This window comes from Drosophila virilis, chromosome 4 (genome assembly GCF_030788295.1).
Source record: "Drosophila virilis strain 15010-1051.87 chromosome 4, Dvir_AGI_RSII-ME, whole genome shotgun sequence".
Lineage (NCBI taxonomy): Eukaryota > Metazoa > Arthropoda > Insecta > Diptera > Drosophilidae > Drosophila > Drosophila virilis.
This window is the reverse complement of record NC_091546.1, coordinates 14,883,835-14,905,762: the sequence shown is the minus strand read 5'-3', so window position 1 is coordinate 14,905,762 and position 21,928 is coordinate 14,883,835. Positions and strand designations below refer to the sequence as shown.

Sequence of the window (21,928 nt, the reverse complement as noted above, 5' to 3'; positions counted from 1 at the left end):
AGTTCGAAATTTCCCACCAACATAACTCGGTCAAAAACCAACCGATTTTCATGAGTCTTGGTTTTTTGTGCATAGATTTCCCTCTGGATTAATTTGGCATTCAAATCTAAATACCTAATTTTTAGTCGAAATTCATGTCAAAATCTTACCCCTAAGATTCGTTAATGGACATGGGTCGAAATTTCCCACTCCCATAACTCGGTAAAAATCAACCGAATTTCATGAGTCTTGGTTTTTTGTGCATAGATTTCCCTCTAGATTAATCTGGCATTCAAATCTAAATACCTAATTTTTAGTCGAAATTCATGTCAAAATCTTACCCCTAGGATTCGTACCTTTAAGATTCGTATATAGACATGACATAGTAAGAAATTTCCCACCCCCATAACTCGGTCAAAAATCAACCGAATTTCAAGAGTCTTGGTTTTTTGTACATAGTTTTCCCTCTAGATTAATCTGGCATTCAAATCTCTATACATAATTTTTGGGCGAAATTCATGTCAAAATCTTACCCCTAGGATTCCTACCTTTAAGATTCGTATATAGACATGACTAGTTCGAAATTTCTCACCCCCATAACTCGGTCAAAAATCAACCGAATTTCATGAGTCTTGGTTTTTTGTACATAGATTTCCCTCTAGATTAAACTGGCATTCAAATCTGAATACCTAATTTTTAGTCGAAATTCATGTCAAAATCTTATCCCAAAGATTCGTATATGGACATTGGTCGAAATTTCCCACCCCCATAACTCGGTCAAAAATCAACCGAATTTCATGAGTCTTGGTTTTTTGTGCATAGATTTCCCTCTAGATTAATCTGGTATTCAAATCTGAATACCTAATTTTTAGTCGAAATTCATGTCAAAATCTTATCCCTAAGATTCGTATATGGACATAGGTCGAAATTTCCCACCCCCATAACTCGATCAAAAATCAACCGAATTTCATGAGTCTTGGTTTTCTGTACATAGATTTCCCTCTAGATTAATCTGGCATTCAAATCTGAATACCTAATTTTTAGTCGAAATTCATGTCAAAATCTTATCCCAAAGATTCGTATATGGACATTGGTCGAAATTTCCCACCCCCATAACTCGGTCAAAAATCAACCGAATTTCATGAGTCTTGGTTTTTTGTGCATAGATTTCCCTCTAGATTAATCTGGCATTCAAATCTGAATACCTAATTTTTAGTCGAAATTCATGTCAAAATCTTACCCCTAGGATTCGTACCTTTAAGATTCGTATATAGACATGACATAGTAAGAAATTTCCCACCCCCATAACTCGGTCAAAAATCAACCGAATTTCATGAGTCTTGGTTTTTTGTACAAAGTTTTCCCTCTAGATTAATCTGGCATTCAAATCTCTATACATAATTTTTGGGCGAAATTCATGTCAAAATCTTACCCCTAGGATTCCTACCTTTAAGATTCGTATATAGACATGACTAGTTCGAAATTTCTCACCCCCATAACTCGGTCAAAAATCAACCGAATTTCATGAGTCTTGGTTTTTTGTACATAGATTTCCCTCTAGATTAAACTGGCATTCAAATCTGAATACCTAATTTTTAGTCGAAATTCATGTCAAAATCTTATCCCTAAGATTCGTATATGGACATTGGTCGAAATTGCCCACCCCCATAACTCGATCAAAAATCAACCGAATTTCATGAGTCTTGGTTTTCTGTACATAGATTTCCCTCTAGATTAATCTGGCATTCAAATCTGAATACCTAATTTTTAGTCGAAATTCATGTCAAAATCTTATCCCTAAGATTCGTATATGGACATAGGTCGAAATTTCCCACTCCCATAACTCGGTCAAAAATCAACCGAATTTCATGAGTCTTGGTTTTCTGTACATAGATTTCCCTCTAGATTAATCTGGCATTCAAATCTGAATACCTAATTTTTAGTCGAAATTCATGTCAAAATCTTACCCCTAGGATTCGTACCTTTAAGATTCGTATATAGACATGACATAGTAAGAAATTTCCCACCCCCATAACTCGGTCAAAAATCAACCGAATTCCATGAGTCTTGGTTTTTTGTACATAGTTTTCCCTCTAGATTAATCTGGCATTCAAATCTGAATACCTAATTTTTAGTCGAAATTCATGTCAAAATCTTATCCCTAAGATTCGTATATGGACGTAGGTCGAAATTTCCCACTCCCATAACTTTTCTGTACATAGATTTCCCTCTAGATTAATCTGGCATTCAAATCTGAATACCTAATTTTTAGTCGAAATTCATGTCAAAATCTTACCCCTAGGATTCGTACCTTTAAGATTCGTATATAGACATGACATAGTTCGAAATTTCCCACCCCCATAACTCGGTCAAAAATCAACCGAATTTCATGAGTCTTGGTTTTTTGTGCATAGATTTCCCTCTAGATTAATCTGGCATTCAAATCTGAATACCTAATTTTTAGTCGAAATTCATGTCAAAATCTTATCCCAAAGATTCGTATATGGACATTGGTCGAAATTAACCACCCCCATAACTCGGTCAAAAATCAACCGAATTTCATGAGTCTTGGTTTTTTGTGCATAGATTTCCCTCTAGATTAATCTGGTATTCAAATCTGAATACCTAATTTTTAGTCGAAATTCATGTCAAAATCTTATCCCTAAGATTCGTATATGGACATAGGTCGAAATTTCCCACCCCCATAACTCGATCAAAAATCAACCGAATTTCATGAGTCTTGGTTTTCTGTACATAGATTTCCCTCTAAATTAATCTGGCATTCAAATCTGAATACCTAATTTTTAGTCGAAATTCATGTCAAAATCTTATCCCTAAGATTCGTATATGGACATAGGTCGAAATTTCCCACTCCCATAACTCGGTCAAAAATCAACCGAATTTCATGAGTCTTGGTTTTCTGTACATAGATTTTCCTCTAGATTAATCTGGCATTCAAATCTGAATACCTAATTTTTTGTCGAAATGCATGTCAAAATCTTACCCCTAGGATTCGTACCTTTAAGATTCGTATATAGACATGACATAGTTCGAAATTTCCCACCCCCATAACTCGGTCAAAAATCAACCGAATTTCATGAGCCTTGGTTTTTTGTACATAGATTTCCCTCTAGATTAATCTGGCATTCAAATCTGAATACCTAGTTTAAGTCGAAATTCATGTCAAAATCTTACCCCTAGGATTCGTACCTTTAAGATTCGTATATAGACATGACATAGTTCGAAATTTCCCACCCCCATAACTCGGTCAAAAATCAACCGAATTTCATGAGTCTTGGTTTTTTGTACATAGATTTCCCTCTAGATTAAACTGGCATTCAAATCTGAATACTTAATTTTTAGTCGATATTCATGTCAAAATCTTACCCCTAGGATTCGTCCCTTTAAGATTCGTATATACACATGACATAGTTCGAAATTTCCCACCCCCATAACTCGGTCAAAAATCAACCGAATTTCATGAGTCTTGGTTTTTTGTACATAGATTTCCCTCTAGATTAATCTGGCATTCAAATCTGAATACCTAATTTTTAGTCGAAATTCATGTCAAAATCTTATCCCTAAGATTCGTATATGGACATAAGTCAAAATTTCCCACCCCCATAACTCGATCAAAAATCAACCGAATTTCATGAGTCTTGGTTTTTTGTACATATATTTCCCTCTAGATTAATCTGGCATTCAAATCTGAATACCTAATTTTTAGTCGAAATTCATGTCAAAATCTTATCCCTAAGATTCGTATATGGACATAGGTCGAAATTTCCCAGCCCCATAACTCGGTCAAAAATCAACAGAATTGCATGAGTCTTGGTTTTTTGTGCATAGATTTCCCTCTAGATTAATCTGGCATTTAAATCTGAATACCTAATTCTTAGTCGAAATTCATGTCAAAATCTTACCCCTAGATTCGTACCTTTAAGATTCGTATATAGACATGACATAGTTCGAAATTTCCCACCCCCATAACTCGGTCAAAAATCAACCGAATTTCATGAGTCTTGGTTTTTTGTACATAGATTTCCCTCTAGATTAAACTGGCATTCAAATCTGAATACTTAATTTTTAGTCGAAATTCATGTCAAAATCTTACCCCTAGGATTCGTACCTTTAAGATTCGTATATACACATGACATAGTTCGAAATTTCCCACCCCCATAACTCGGTCAAAAATCAACCGAATTGCATGAGTCTTGATTTTTTGTACATAGATTTCCCTCTAGATTAATCTGGCATTCAAATCTGAATACCTAATTTTTAGTCGAAATTCATGTCAAAATCTTATCCCAAAGATTCGTATATGGACATTGGTCGAAATTTCCCACCCCCATAACTCGGTCAAAAATCAACCGAATTTCATGAGTCTTGGTTTTTTGTGCATAGATTTCCCTCTAGATTAATCTGGTATTCAAATCTGAATACCTAATTTTTAGTCGAAATTCATGTCAAAATCTTATCCCTAAGATTCGTATATGGACATAGGTCGAAATTTCCCACCCCCATAACTCGATCAAAAATCAACCGAATTTCATGAGTCTTGGTTTTCTGTACATAGATTTCCCTCTAGATTAATCTGGCATTCAAATCTGAATACCTAATTTTTAGTCGAAATTCATGTCAAAATCTTATCCCTAAGATTCGTATATGGACATAGGTCGAAATTTCCCACTCCCATAACTCGGTCAAAAATCAACCGAATTTCATGAGTCTTGGTTTTCTGTACATAGATTTCCCTCTAGATTAATCTGGCATTCAAATCTGAATACCTAATTTTTTGTCGAAATTCATGTCAAAATCTTACCCCTAGGATTCGTACCTTTAAGATTCGTATATAGACATGACATAGTTCGAAATTTCCCACCCCCATAACTCGGTCAAAAATCAACCGAATTTCATGAGTCTTGGTTTTTTGTACATAGATTTCCCTCTAGATTAAACTGGCATTCAAATCTGAATACCTAATTTTTAGTCGAAATTCATGTCAAAATCTTACCCCTAGGATTCGTACCTTTAAGATTCGTATATACACATGACATAGTTCGAAATTTCCCACCCCCATAACTCGGTCAAAAATCAACCGAATTTCATGAGCCTTGGTTTTTTGTACATAGATTTCCCTCTAGATTAATCTGGCATTCAAATCTGAATACCTAATTTTTTGTCGAAATTCATGTCAAAATCTTATCCCTAAGATTCGTATATGGACATAGGTCGAAATTTCCCACCCCCATAACTCGGTCAAAAATCAACAGAATTCCATGAGTCTTGGTTTTTTGTGCATAGATTTCCCTCTAGATTAATCTGGCATTTAAATCTGAATACCTAATTTTTAGTCGAAATTCATGTCAAAATCTTACCCCTAGATTCGTACCTTTAAGATTCGTATATAGACATGACATAGTTCGAAATTTCCCACCCCCATAACTCGGTCAAAAAACAACCGAATTTCATGAGTCTTGGTTTTTTGTACATAGTTTTCCCTCTAGATTAATCTGGCATTCAAATCTGAATACCTAATTTTTAGTCGAAATTCATGTCAAAATCTTACCCCTAGGATTCGTACCTTTAAGATTCGTATATAGACATGACATAGTAAGAAATTTCCCACCCCCATAACTCGGTCAAAAATCAACCGAATTTCATGAGTCTTGGTTTTTTGTACATAGTTTTCCCTCTAGATTAATTTGGCATTCAAATCTGAATACCTAATTTTCAGTCGAAATTCATCTCAAAATCGTATCCCTAAGATTCGTATATGGACATAGGTCGAAATTTCCCACCCCCATAACTCGGTCAAAAATCAACCGAATTTCATGAGTCTTGGTTTTTTGTACATAGTTTTCCCTCTAGATTAATCTGGCATTCAAATCTCTATACATAATTTTTGGGCGACTTTCATGTCAAAATCTTACCCCTAGGATTCGTACCTTTAAGATTCGTATATAGACATGACTAGTTCGAAATTTCTCACCCCCATAACTCGGTCAAAAATCAACCGAACTTCATGAGTCTTGGTTTTTTGTGCACAGATTTCCCTCTAGATTAATCTGGCATTCAAATCTGAATACCTAATTTTTTGTCGAAATTCATGTCAAAATCTTACCCCTAGGATTCGTACCTTTAAGATTCGTATATAGACATGACATAGTTCGAAATTTCCCACCCCCATAACTCGGTCAAAAATCAACCGAATTTCATGAGTCTTGGTTTTTTGTACATAGATTTCCCTCTAGATTAAACTGGCATTCAAATCTGAATACCTAATTTTTAGTCGAAATTCATGTCAAAATCTTACCCCTAGGATTCGTACCTTTAAGATTCGTATATACACATGACATAGTTCGAAATTTCCCACCCCCATAACTCGGTCAAAAATCAACCGAATTTCATGAGCCTTGGTTTTTTGTACATAGATTTCCCTCTAGATTAATCTGGCATTCAAATCTGAATACCTAATTTTTTGTCGAAATTCATGTCAAAATCTTATCCCTAAGATTCGTATATGGACATAGGTCGAAATTTCCCACCCCCATAACTCGGTCAAAAATCAACAGAATTCCATGAGTCTTGGTTTTTTGTGCATAGATTTCCCTCTAGATTAATCTGGCATTTAAATCTGAATACCTAATTTTTAGTCGAAATTCATGTCAAAATCTTACCCCTAGATTCGTACCTTTAAGATTCGTATATAGACATGACATAGTTCGAAATTTCCCACCCCCATAACTCGGTCAAAAAACAACCGAATTTCATGAGTCTTGGTTTTTTGTACATAGATTTCCCTCTAGATTAATCTGGCATTCAAATCTGAATACCTAATTTTTAGTCGAAATTCATGCCAAAATCTTACCCCTAAGATTCGTATATATTTTCTGATCCCGTTTGTATTTAATAATGTTTATTTATTAAGATATTTATTTATTTAAAAGGTTAAGAAGCATTTAAGAAAGCCAGAAATTATTTGATTTTATCTAGAAATTCATTCAGAAATTCAAATTCATATGCTCTCGAAGTTCACCTTATTATTCATTTTCTTCCATAGGGTCTTTTTGATAAATTCGATATAGAGAATGACTTTAATCAGAAAATTACTTTGTTGGAGAATTATTTTATATTTTAGCTATGTTCTGAGCAAATTTTAGAAGCTTGCAACACGCAGAAAGTCCATTAAGAGCCTCGTGAGTATACATGAATTTCATCTTTAAGAATTTAAGACCATTCAAAGACTTCCTGCAGGTTTTACATAAATATCAACTAAGTAACAAAATAATTGTTGGCAGCTCTTAAGAGTTTAGTCTCAGAAAATCTGCCTGAGATGTTTGCAAATTAAGTTCAAGCTCTGCTCTGACTTTGAGATATATAATATGCTAACTAGAAATATTTGCTTTATTAACCCGAAAGCCTCTTAACTCTTAACTCTTAGCCCTTAGCGCTTGCTGTTGCCCTAGACTTGACTAATATTTCAGAGTGTTGGCGTGCGGCAGACGTTGTGGCCGTTGGTGGCAAATTGAAGTAACTGCCACAGAGGCGGCAATAAATTGCATGTTGCATAAATAGCAGCAGCAGCAGCAACAGTAGCGGTAGCAGCAGATGTTGCATGTGTTGGTGTGATTGTGTGTGTGTGTGTGTGTGTGTGTGTGTGTGTGTGAGTGTGTATTTGTGTCCAAATTGCCACAATGAGTGCAACTTTGACTCGACTGCAGCTTAAGTGGCCATGTTTGCCGCTGCTTGCAGCTGCCACTGAATGTTGCGGCTGCCACGGCTGCAACAAGAGAATCTCTTCATAAAATATATTGAAAGTGCTTTGCATAAATTTTAGCTGCCAGTGTGCCCAAGACAATGCATTATTGCCACTGGCTTTGTTGCCTTTTGCTCTTTATGTTGGCAACCGCAGACAGCGTCTGCAAAGTCTTCGTTCGCATTTCGGGCGAGAATCAATTAAGGCCGCAGTTGCAGCTGCAGATGATGAAGTGACATTTGGGAATTGAACTTTCAATTGGTTTTTGCCTACGAGGGGGTTCGATCCCTTGATCCAATCATTAGTCAAATTCGAATGTAACTCAATTAAAAATCGGGTCATTCATTAAGACAAACACTTGAGTCGAGTGGCTAAACGCCACGCCCACCCATGACTCATGCATAAAGGAATATGCCATGATGTGGAGCACTGGGCGCAGCTGTGGCATCAATGTGAACTGAACTAAACTAACTAGAACTCAAAAGCAGAGTGCTTTGAAGGGCAGCAGACGTTTTGTACGCTCATCAGTCAAGCGCTGAGCTCATAGACTATGGCTGTTATAGATACAGATACAGATACAGATACAGATACATATGCATAGATAGATTCCAAGCATTTGATGGATGCATGCCATAACAACAACTAACAAGGGCGAACAACACAAATGCGACAAATTGCCAAATGCGCGACTTGTACACACATTCACACACACACACACACTCAATGTGGCACACGCGCGCATAAAAATGCCGCAGTCTGAGATACAAATGTATCTCAAGCTGAGTGTGACGCATTCTAATTAGACAGCTCTTACCAGCGACCATAGCTATGGTCCGTTTATGGCTCGCATTTGTTTAGCCAAACAATTTGATCAACATGTCAATGTCAACAGCAGCCACATGGAACCACATGAACCGCATACAGACACATCGAGTATACGCCCTGTGGTTATTCAGCTTTTGTTTTACTTTCTCTACCCTGTACCCATAGAATGATTGTAAGGCATATAATTAAGTATGTTTTATGAAAGAGAAATTGTCGTCTCGCACAGCATTAATTATATATATCGTAGTCTGAATGAGGAACTGACTGGATCTTACCTCACTGTCCTTTTGTAAACTTTGTTTTTCGCATTAGAAGATATTTTTCACTTTTTAGGGATCTTCGCCTGGTTCACTTATTATTAGAACCTAATTTGCATATCATGCAGCTGGGCCATCCAAGCTAGCTGCAGGGTATTTCATAGTCGTCTACCCTCACGCTCACAAACTGGTTTCATATTAAATCGCAAATTATGTTCGGCCACTAAAGAGTTGTTTATTTTATAAGCCCATTTCGAAGTAATTAGCTTAATAATTCGCATCATTTTCGAATATTTTGACTGCAAAAAAACCCATTTACTATTTTACGCTGCTGCAAAAATTGTTTAATATTAATTATTTAATATTTAATTCGATAGCCTTTTCGGCATGTAGCTTTAATAGCGGCTTTTAATCGACACAATAATGAAGCTCAACAGCCTTTATATAACCTGTGGATATATCTATTTTTAGACCACAGATTTGGTGAAACAAACTGTTTATGTTATGTACACTGTGAAATGGATTATAAGGGCAGCAAAAAATATTTTCGAGCTATTAAAGTGTGTATATTCCTAATCTGGACAATGAGCTGAGCATTGTCAGCCTGCCTGTCAGTAGAAGTTTTTCAGCTCTAGTATTTTGTGCACATTACGAAGCTTATATGAGCTGGACAAGTCATATTTGGCATTCAGGTTCTTGCTTAGCATTTTTAGTTAAAAAAATATATCTTATTTTGAAGAGATATAGCCGGGTTTAGGGTAATATCACTCAGAAATAACTCTTTTTTACGTTGTCGACAGTTAACCTATATTATTTCACTGATATACATTTAGGGATACAACTAGATTCACCTGGAATTGCAGCTTAAGTAAGATGGAATGATGACTGAGCTCACTTTTCATTTTGTCTCGCATTATGAAAGTTCCATTTCCTACATTTGCTCGGCTTATAGCTTTTCATATCACCGTCAACTGAACTGTAAGTTATTTCGTACAGTTACTTTAGCCTAGTTCTTGCACTTATTTCCACTACATCTGCTTTATGGGCTGCACTTTGGTAGAGTTCTCAAGTACAACACCATAAAATGCCAGCCGAGATCCTTGCCAAATGCAGACTCACTCCACCCAGCCATAACTCCAGCTCATCTCGTTGCGGCTCATTTCCCGAGGGTCTCTGTTCTGTAGGAGTCATTCGCTACACAATATAAAGTGTTACTTGTCATACTCAAAGACGCAGCTCTCGCATCCTCGTTTCCCCGCCCGCTGGGCTCAACACTCACTTAACGTGTTTTGCGTCATAAAGTTCAAGTTCATTCTGGTAACAAACAGACGCAGCAACAACAACAACAACCAGTTAACAGGCAGGCGGACAGCACACACACACAGACCATCTAAAAGAGGCCAAAACGTACAGAAAAAGAAAATGAGTAGAGGTGGGCCGAGCTCGACTAGAAGATATCCTATGGCCAGGACCGAGCTGGAGTCACAAATATACGTACTTCCTTATATGTTTACTCAAATACGCACATATATGCACATAATAATAATGATAATATTATTGAGAAGTCGTCTTCGCCCACTCACATACAATTGGACTCAATCATAATACCCTTTTGTTACACATTTTTAATGGGTACAGGGTATACAAATTGTTAAGTGCCACTTGCAGTGATTACACAAAAAAGTGAAACCAGCGACAATAAAACACAAAAAAGTTGCTGACCAAATTCAGGCAGAAGATGCCAACAACAGAAATAACTACAACAACAACAACAACAATGGCAACAACAACAACCGTAAACCAACTGTAAAAAAAAAACAAAGTTAAATAATTATTATTTAATGGCATTGTGGATTGGCTCGTTAGACTGAGGCCAGCTGCTGCTGGGCCATGTTCGGAAACGTTTAAGCTGCATGCACATGAATTGGCTAAAAGGTTGCGACCATCCCCTTCCTCTAGTCCCGCCCCCTGCAAGCGTGATTCGCACGCTTCTCCATCGGCCATGTTGACATTTTAGCTTGGCTTTTGTTTGTTTGGTTGGCGTGGGTCACCTTTCCCTCACGTTGTCAATGTGCTCGCCATTTAAATGCCAGCTAAATGCCTTGAGATCATCCTTGAAATAAAAATAATTTAAAGTTTACTTCAAGTGAAAGTACAAAATAATCGAACAACTTGAGAAAGTCACAAGACATAAAATACAATCCAAATTCAAATACGTATTGCGCTGCCCAAAAAACCGTTTTGTTCGCTTCTGTGCATGATCAGCCCCCCTGCGCCGCCACGCCCCCGCCCTGAATGCAAAAACCAAAAGCGACTGTCGCGACTTTTGGCCATTTTAGCCACTTAAGTTGTGGCATTCACCTCCGGACTAGCGGCTTCTCCTATTTTCGTATACCCTGTTTAACATCGACAGGGCATGTTGGTTCTCCTATTGCAGAAATTTGAGCAGGAGACAAAGGGTAGCCTATGGTATTAAGTGTAATTCAATATTTTTCTTACATTTCTCTATCTGATATACCCATTTAATTCTCATCTTAATATGACCTCGTCAAGATCAAAATTTATCTATAAAAAGGTTGCAGTAACGTTTTCCTGTTATTAACATAAAATGATTGCTATACATATAATTAATAAATAAAAATATAAATAATATTAAATAATAATCTAAAAAAAACTTAAGTATATAGGATCCTTTAATAGAGTTTATAGGGCATCAAATTGTCGTGCGTACTCATTCTTTTTACTCCTAATAGTTTGTTTTTTTTCGGCCTTTTGGCTCTTTTGCAGCTGCTAGCTGCCGTTTTTATTGCCACAGGAAAGCTTTATAGTGTGTGTGAGCCGTATTGTGTGTGTGTAGATTGATTGCTGCGCTGGTCTTTTGTTTTTCTTGTCCAGGGTAACACTTAAAATTTGCACTGCTAGCGCTTCGGATGAGACTCTTTCTTACAGCTGCTCAGCGCCAAAGACTTGATGGTGCAGATGGAAGTGGAGAAGGTGGAGGAACAGCACCAAGTTCCCAGTTTCGGTTAAGCATTATATAATTCAATTAATTGCATACCATCTCAAATTTCAAAAACTAGCTGATTTCAACATTGTCATATTATCGCTGAGCTAAGTGGACTTGATTTTTTCACAATTTCATTCATAAAGAGTAAAATTTTTGCATAATCATCATATGATATTACATCAAAGGTGACTGAAACTGTTTGTAGGCTGTTAACCGTAAGATTTTTATTGTTTCAATGATCGAAAGTAAACATACGGGAATCTGGAAATATAAGATAGATATATGCTTCCTAAAGCCCACTTCTACATTTTGTCACACATTTATAAAAGCTCTTGAAGTTTGTTTCTTAACCAAAACCTTTAAAAGTCATTTGCAAATATGACCTTGATATATTCATTAAGACCATTGTGAAGAGGGAAAATTAAAAAATTATTTTGCTAAAAATTCCCGGAAAAATACTCGTTCACGTAAATTATAAAACTCAAGGGGCGAAAGAAATGCTGTACGCAGTCATGTGAATTTTGTTCGGCGCTTTATTTCGCATGCATGTTGAAATGGAATTCGACAAGGATATTTAGTGTTGTGCAACGACAACACATTTAGATGTCCTCAAAGCCAAACGGTAGTATTGGCTTGAACTGTACATCCTCATCGGTCCACATGGTCACCATTTCGGTCGACAGCACAATCTTATGCAAATGCGATGGAAACAGATCGTTCTTCTCAAATTGATAGCCCACCAAATGATGGCAGCCGGCGCATAGAACTGGTCGCATCTCCAGGCCACTTCCGGCGAGCAATCCCTCCTGTAGCACCACGTTACTGGCATTGTTTATGAAGATGCAACCGCCCTCCTTGCAGATTATTTCGCCCTCATCGCTGATGGCTGTGAAGCACTCGCTGCATCGAAATATATGATTGATTGTCTTGCGCACCATGTTGGTCTGGGTCGATCTTGATATATAAATATATATACATATACACTGTATACAGTGTATATATATATATATATATATGGTGTGTGTTGGCTTTTTGCAATTCTTTATATTGCTTTTCAGAAATATCTTTGGATATTTTTTATGTGTTTGAGTTAGTGACTGCTTAATTTCAGTAAGGTAGCTCTGAATTTTCAAAACTAATATAACAAATTATTATTCTCATGGCAAGCTTAGTTTCTTAAAGTTGAATATGTTTTTGCCCTGGTTGATATTTTCGTTAATCGATTATCTCAAATTAGTGTTGTTAAACACTAATTAAGTGGTTTTTTTTTTTTCGGAAAACATAAACTTTTTATAAAAGATGATTAAGCAATGTGAAAGCTTTTCCAAAAGGGGATAGGTCAGATGAGGATGGGTGAGGTCTACTGCATACAGGCCCCACATACTACATTGGGACAACATTTTGAGACACAGAAATTTGATAATTATTATTATAGTACTTGATTTCTAAAATGATCTACTTGACATGCACACGTAACTTTTAATGATCTTTGAGTGCAACTCTCTTAGGGATTTATTTATAGCTGAAGTTCCTCTTGAAATTTGAATCAATGCCCAACAGCTTCGCCTTGACCCGAATGCTCCATTCAAGCCTGCTGTTGTATCCCAAAATGCAATGCTCAACCATTTCCGGCTGTCTATGTTCACATTTATCATTGTTTTACTAGTTTTGTTGGGGAATGGTTGTGGCTGCCACTGTTGTTATTGTGGCGGCCTGTGGCAAGCATGCGAACACACACACACACACACACACACACACAACAGGCAGCGGTCCAAACAAGTTGTAAAATAACAATAAAAACCATCGAAATGAAATTGAAAGTTGCAACAAGCGAACCATCAGCGATAACATTCAATGATTATTACAAAGTCCACAAAAGTGTTTGCCGAGGGCTACACAATTCCGGCCATCGATGCGGGAGGCGAGGGCATGCCATAAACGCAGCTCGAGTTCAATAAAAATTATTAAATAAAACGCGCGTCGGCGACCTTGCGCAGTTGCGATGGTTTACATTGCGTAATGGAGAGGCCAGTCAACAGCTGGCAGTCAACAGTAACATGATGACAAACAAGGGGAGCGCGGCGCTGAAGTTGCAAAAGCAGAAGCAGCAGCCGCAGCAGCAGCCGCAGCAAGAGTTGAAGGCAACTGCAAACCGGCTCCAAAGTATAGCAAGAGCCGGTTAAGCGAGCGGCATTTTGTCATGAAAGTCAACTCAGACTTGTGTTTTTTTTTTTTGGTGTTTGCGTCTGAAATTAGTAAAACAACAACAAAAAAGAAAACAACAAGAATAAAGAAATGTCTACAGCATTGTGAAGTTTAAATACTCTAATAGACTGAAGTGCTAGCGGGGCCAGGGCAGGGCGCGATATAGTATGTCAGGAAAAGAACAAATGAAATGTTTTTCACGCTTAAGTCAATTCTTTAAACGATTTTTCCAATAGAGCTGTATGATATAATGGATTCTTATGGATTCTTATTAGTCCGATGTTTATCGAATTTCACCCATCTGTAGAGAGCATTTCGAAGATCGTAAATGCTTAGGTTGTTTAAGATATCTTACAAAATGAAATGTTTTTTCATTTCAGAATGAAACGGTATACAAATATCCCATTCTAGGCATTACATATTGACTGATAGAAATTGTAATACCCTCTGTTAGGGTATAGAAAAAAAAGAAAACAACATAAAAGGCCAAGAGCTAAAGTCATTTGCCTGACTTGGTCAGCCGATAAACATCTTTAATTATTTATTCTAAATCAAAGTCAACCAAATGCCAAATGTCTAACAAAAGCTTACGCGTCACTACGGGAGGGGGAAAGGGGAATCGCTGTGGGCGCTGCCCATGATAAAAATGTTAATTAGCTGTTAAAGCAGAAGAACAGTCAGTGCCAGGCAGCCAAACATTTCTTATATAGCCACACATGAACTAGAAACTCCAAACTTGAGTGCACAAAAACTGGTTTCGATACCAAATTCAAGTTTCAACTCAAGAATTTTGAATTTAATCGAATTCGTGTTAACTGTTTTTTCATTTTAAGACTTTGAATTTTGACTGCATTTTGAAAAAAAAAATCAGCTTAACATATATACAAAATGTGTTAAATACAAATGGATAAGGTTATTTTTTTTTTAACGTAAACTTTCAGTTTTGAACTACATTTTTTTTGGTCTGCCTCGCAGACTTGATGGATAAAAAATGTCAAAGCTTGAATGAATAATTAATATTCAAAACATAAAATGATATATTATTTGAAGATATGTAAAATTTAATTAGTATACGTTAGCATTTACCCATTGAGTAATCAAAAAATAAATAGTCAATGGCATATTCTAATCTTTGCGAAAATGTTCCTCTCTAGAGCTTTTACCGTCCTTATAATTCTCAACTGTTGTGAACGAAGCTTTTGCAGTATTCGCTTTCAGCATATTTTATTGTCATTTGGACATCAAACAGAGCGTAACTTCATGTCACGCAATGTCAAGCTTGACTTTTGCAAAGTTTCTTGCTCTATTATAGAGCCCTAAAGTCCCCAAACTGCCCCGTATTGCCCCCGTCCCTATTCTCGCTCTGCCACTGAATAATATGCTGCTTTGACCGTAAATCGAATCGTTGATGCGTTAAGTTGTATTTGAAAGCTTCTGAGTTTGAACTTGAAATTCGTTGCTATGCATATTTTTTTCTCTTTTTTTCTCTTTTTTGAGGTTTGACAAACTTGATCTAATGATGTGCCCCAATTTTGAGTGTGCGAAATATGAAATTCTTCTTTGGCAAACTGATGAAATAGTTGTAAAGAATTTCCATATTTGATGAGAACATTTCCATAGAAGCAAATCAAATCAAAATTTGATGTGCGACAATCTGGTTGGAGGAATGTGGGCATGAGAACTACGCTGAGAATTGAAATGAGATAAGTTGAAATAGCTTTGGCATAAATTTATCCACAAAGCCTTTCATATGTGCAGCATGACTCAGCATATTATTTGCATAAAGAGAACCGCGGGACGTCAAAAGACAATTAATTAGTTATTTTGGTTTAATCAACAAACTATTACACAATTGACACCCTGCTGTTAACACACAATTTAGTTGATCAGTTTATGAATGTGGTTTGATAAACAACAACTTTCGCTTGTGCTGGAGAGGGCAAAAAGGCCCTATATAAGTATATAGATATGTATATATATATATATATGTGTCGTATATGGGTCAGGTGTGGGAGTTACTTTGCCTAAAATCTATCTAATTTTAAATATATAATTTATGTTTCCGTATCTACTGAAATATGCTACTCAACAATAGTTCAGGGTACAGATAAAAAGTTAGTTCTTTTGGGCCTTCATATAAGATAGGCATGGACACGTTTTTACGGAGTATTCTTTATTTTTAACAGGGAAATTATTGTGAATTGTATAAAGTTATAAACTAAGTATGCTGAGCCCAAATTAGTTCATAATTCAAGCATGTTAATTTATGATTTAATACCTTTAACTATGAAATTAAATTCAGATATTTAATCTAGTACTAGAATACGAAACAGTTTCTTCGAATGTTTAATTCAAATATATATTTGATATATATGGTAAAAAAAAGCTGTATTCGTAAAATTCCTGTTTTTGAAACCTGTTACACATGTTAATAATCAATTGAATTGCATCATATTATTTTTACGTCTGGAGGTAGAAAATTCACTTATAAATTCCCTATCATTCGATTTATGAAATTACCAATTATGATTTAAATAAAATGCAAGCTACGTTTGAACAGATTTTTTAATAATTTTTTTATTTAATTATATATTTTTGATTTTGGTTTATTTATATAATTTTTTTTGTAACCTTTGCTCTTAAGCGAGCTGAAAAAAATAAATATTTTTCGGGCTTATAAATTTATGAACGTTTTTAAGCAAAAAGCCAGCAATTTGTGTGGGCGACTCAAAAAAACCTTTCGAATAGTGCGATTCTCGGTAATTGGAGGTAAACGAAGGGGGCTGGGTAATAGATGCATTTGATATGTGCCATATAAAATGCAAACATGCGCAAATGAATAAACCTGAAAAAACGTAACAACAATTGTCACAACCTAGAAACCTTAATACCCTATTTGTGAGATATTTTGTTGGTATGAAAATATATTGTGCTCTATGCTTATTTAATACTATATGCAATAATTGATAAGTTTTGAGTGCACTTGAACGATAAAACAATTTTTTTTTTCAATGCACCCTTGTAATATTGTGATAGCAGAGAAAGAGAGATAGATAGAGAAGGAAGGGATAGAAAATAGAAAAGGGAAAGGGGAGAGAGAGAGAGGGACTGAGAGAGAGATCATAATATTAAACAAGTTTTTTATGAAAAACTACTTTTGTGGTGTTCGAAATATACATTTTCCTTTGCTTACATTTAATTACAACTTAAGTTGTGGTATACCCACTCCAGGTTTATATTTATAGGGTATACTGAATAATGTTTTCATTTTTTCCGCTTGAAAGCTATTAAACTTCGCACGTTTCCAAAATGAAAGAATCAAACTGTGAATTAATGTTAAAAGCACTGGAAATAAAGCCTGCGAATGCCATTTCGCTGGCGCCCACACACCACACACTCGCCCACGAACACACTCACAAAGGGTACACCCCCACCCCTTCTACACATACACACCCCCAACACCCCACCCACGCACACACATACACAGTAGCGAACATATAATGAGTGTGAAAAGTAATTCAATAATACGCTGTTAATTACACTTTTGATCTTTGCAATGATTAAAAAGAATTTTTTTTTAAATGTCAAAAGTGTCGAAATGTTAAAGAGCAAAACGATGCGTAAATTCGATTATAAAAATATATATGTATGTTATACATGTAATATATATGTTTGGACAGAGGCTTTACAGACACTCAGAGCTGCCCAGCTTTTGGGCCGACCTCAAACGCAGTCCGCAGCCCGCAGCCCGCAGCCACAATCCAACTGAATTGAGTTGAGCTAAAATCATTTATCCACAGAAACTGGATTTCTTTTATTTTGATTTTCTTTCTTTTTTTTTGTGGAAAATGCAGGAAATACAGTTGCAAGTAATTGAGTTTATCGACTTTGTACAATTCGTGTGGAATTGTACCTTTCTTTGCTTTTATTTTCGTTTTCCCTTCATTTTTTTTTTTTTTGACACAAGAAATATAAATTGTTTTCATCCCAAACCAGAATAAAAACATTCTCGATAAGCCATTTGGGTTTTTATTAAGCATATTTGCAGAACTATTGATTTATTTGCAGGATTGCTTTTAATTTGGCGATAAAGCACAGAATTCTGTTAAGATTTATGAAGTGCTGCGAATGGCAATGTTAAGTGGGCTTATCTATGGGCTAATAATAGCAGCTCGTTCATTTTATGATGTATAGAATTAATTGCGCACAGAATGCCAAATTGGAACATGTGCAAGCTCTTTAGATAAAAAATCGTATTATGGGAATAACGATTATTTGAATTAAAAGAAACTTGTTACATTTATTTTCATAGATTTTTGTTGCTGAAGAGATTATTAAGGTTTTCTTTTGATATCGGTGAGATTTTCTATTGATATTTTATAGATCAAGATAGATATTGGATAGATCGTTGGGATTTTCTTTCCATATACTTATGTATGCATATTTTTTATGGGTCATGTATTATAATATAGAATATATCTGTTATAATATAATATGCATATAATGTATATTTTTATATTTAATAAAATACTTTTAGCCGCGACTTTCTAACTATCCAACATATCTGAGAGCCATTCAGTTGCCTAACAAATATAGTTTGTTACGTAAAATTGATCGATTGATGATTTTGGCAGGCAACAATAAAAAATGTGCGATAATTGATTTGTCATTGATTGCAAAAGTTGATAACTGTTTTTTGTTCGTCAAATGTGGCGTAGGCCTTATATATGTTTAAAAGTTGAACAGCTGTTGTCTATTTTTCATTGCAATTTGATGATAAAGAGTTTATTATTTGCATATAGTTCAGAAAGTCAACGCGACATTCATTACGATAATGATAACAGCGATAATACGCATGAGTGCAAAAAATAAACAACTGATTTTGCTGCGATACGTGTGTCATCCGAGAGTCGGGCGCATGCAGATGACCCAAATTACCTGGGAAATTGCGCATACGCCATGTGTAACCGCCCACATTTGACTGACACAACTGTCAGCAGTAAAAAGCTGAGACTCTAATTAAAAAGGAAAACCCGACGAAAAAATAACTATGGTATTAAAGGCCCCTCTAAGAAAAGCCAAGGTTTGATGGACTAACAGAATACTGTGTTACTTAATTTATAAATATATATATATTAATGACTTAATTATATATAAATAAATATAAATATATATATATATATATATAAATATATTTATAGTATATAGTTTCAAAAGATTTTGTTTTAGAATCTGAGTTGATATTGATATATAATGTATGTATATAAAGCTATATAACTTCGATATCGTCTACAACCTGACCACACTTGTCCTACTTTCCCTGCTCTGCGCTTGCATGCGTTTACAGGGTATATAAAAACGTAAGCCAAGTCAACTGCAAATAGAGATACGCAGTTTTGTGGGCGTCACAGGGCGTTCCTGCACTTGCTACCTGCCCGTAGACGTGCGGCTAATTATGTGTCAGAGTTAGAGTGGAAGAGGGAGAGGGGGCGGGACAGAGGAAGTGAGTGCGACTGAGAGAGAAGGCAATGCTGAAGTAGTAGCTATATACTGACTGTAGCTTTAGCTTTGGTCATGGTAGTTGTTATATCTGGCAAATAATTACTATGCAAGTGGCATACGTAACGTTTGATGATCAATGCTCGTGGCGCGGAAGAGGTAGGAAATTAAAGAAGACGCAGCAGAGGAAGAAAGCCAATAGTTGGATGGAGGATGGGGGCAGGGAGGTATGTCAAATTCAAGCTGTAAATCAAATTGAAAGCGAGTACTCACCTTTTCCGTGCTGGACTGAAAGTAATAGACCATTACGAACATCCAAATGATGCTGACGAAGACAATTAATTTAATATTGCGACGCATGTTGATTGAATTTGTTATTTTATTTTTTATTTATATTTCCACTGGACAGCAAATGTTGCGGATTTTATATATTTGTTGTCGTTGCTGTTGTTGTTATATGTTTGGCAATAATATTTCACGTTGTATTTCACTGAGTAAAACAGAAATATTATAGCATTAATTACATTAATTAAGCATAACGGGCACGTGCTATAAATTGCAGTACTTAATTATTTAATTGAAAATCAGTTTGGTTTTTATTTGTTGTGTTTTTTTCTTTTCTACTGTCACTTTTATTTATTTAAATACTTTTTAATTCAATAAAATTAATTAGCCAGCTTTGTGCGCGGCCTGCAACTGTTCAGCTCTTGTGGCAGCTGTTTGCAGCTTCCGCTTGTGAACCCAAATGATAATTATCTGGCTGTTTGTTTAATTTTTTAGCCCGCGGCTTATAATATACAAGTTTTTCATGCTAGACACACTTAACACACATTAATGCAACAATAATTGAGTGTGCTAAGCTGCAAATATTGCAACATTTATCAGAGCATTTAACTAATGATAGTGGAAATCGAATGTAACACATCTTCGAATAGAGCGATGTGTTAGATAATATTTTATTAAAATTATTATTCACCCATGAATTGGCCGTTGAGTTTGTCATTGTTTGAATAGCATTTTGTATTTAAGTTAAATAAAATATTATTAAAATTATATACAAATATATTTACTTCTAAGATTCAAGGAAAAATGCAACACAAAACAAAGCTAAGCAAAATAAATGCCTCGCATTTTTATCTAACACTCAGATAAACTTTAGCTTATCAACAAGTACAATTCCCCGAAATAGATAAGCAATATCTGCCGCACAGTAGTCAAGTTCAAGCCCCAATTAAAAGCAAAGTGGGCGAGTTTCAAGTTCGAGCCCCAATTAAAAGCATGCTCGAGAATATGCTCTTCAATAATGTGGGTCAGTTAATGATATCATGCGCTATAATTAGCTGGTAAACGTCAAAATTCAATTTGATTTCTATTTTTACTGTTTTTAAAGCAGTGAAAGTAATTCACAATTGTCTAGTTAACTAGTTGTTGTTGCTTAGTTTTGGACACGTTTCACAGTTCACAGGTGCTGGCATTGGGCATTACGCATACGCAGCGTGGTGCGATAAGATAGCGCGAAACTTAATCGACTTTGAATTTGGATTTTGATAAAATGTTGCTCTTTTTTCTCTCTTTCATTATTTTTTATTTGTTTGCATTGCAGTTACAGTTATGTGTGGCTATCAATTTTTGATGCCAGCGAATAGAGTTGGGAAAAAAGCCGCAAGACAATTGACCAAATGTTTATGGCTTAATCATTGGCCGCTTTATTGTTGCTATTGCTGCTTTTGTTGTTGTTGTTGTTTATGGGGCATTCGTATTTGACACATTTATATCTATTGCATTTACCGCTCAGTCGTTTATTATTATGTTTTGTTTTATTATCGCGGCCGCAGCCGCTGCGAGCTTCCCAAAGGCGGGTGTCACGCGAGTCACGACTAGTCACGAGTTCGACACACCGTTAACACACACACGCACACGCACACAGACAGACAGCGACTGAGAGACACTGGGCGCGAGCGTCTGCGTCAGCGTCGCACACACGAATGGCCAATAAGCGCAGCGGCCGCGTATATTTTAATGGCAAAGGCAAATGCAGAACGTAACGGTAGTTGGTTTTAGTTCGATGCCAACTCGTTTGGCGTATAAGAGCACGCGCGCGCTGGCTGCTTCCGACTGCGAACATGTTGCATGTTGTGTTTGCTGTCCGTGCATTGGCCAATTACAACTTTGTTTGACTAATACCAAAAAATCTAACTTGGCGGCAATTCATGCTCGAGCAGTCACAATTGCTTCGAGCATACAAAAGTGCTTAAGTCAACGCTGCGTATGCGTAATATTTCGCAGTGAACAAAACGAGGCCAAAAGCAAATGTTTATTTATCTGTGCACGCTTGATTTGACTGCATTTAAAATTTATTTAATAAAATTTGATATTATTTCAGCGATATCATTAATG

At 36.0% G+C, this 21,928-nt stretch overlaps 2 protein-coding genes across 3 annotated transcripts in view; one reads left to right on the top strand and one right to left on the bottom strand.

Annotated features, from left to right (window-relative positions):
- LOC6628238 (mucin-2) overlaps positions 1-21,928 on the top strand; it is a 92,842-nt gene that overhangs the window by 15,326 nt on the left and 55,588 nt on the right. The gene's annotated exons all lie outside the window — the stretch shown is intronic.
- Positions 1-21,928, bottom strand: part of Pgant2 (polypeptide N-acetylgalactosaminyltransferase 2) — a 45,288-nt gene that overhangs the window by 18,352 nt on the left and 5,008 nt on the right. The window contains exons 1-2 of one of the 2 annotated variants that reach the window (XM_002051769.4): positions 21,320-21,525; positions 19,805-20,021 (exon numbers count right to left, since the gene is read on the bottom strand). In XM_002051769.4, coding sequence (XP_002051805.1) covers positions 19,805-19,891 — 87 coding nt within the window. In that variant the 5' untranslated portion in view covers positions 19,892-20,021; positions 21,320-21,525. Of the gene's footprint in view, positions 1-19,804; positions 20,022-21,319; positions 21,526-21,928 lie in introns of those variants that run through there. The other variant, XM_032438726.2, reaches the window with a different exon arrangement.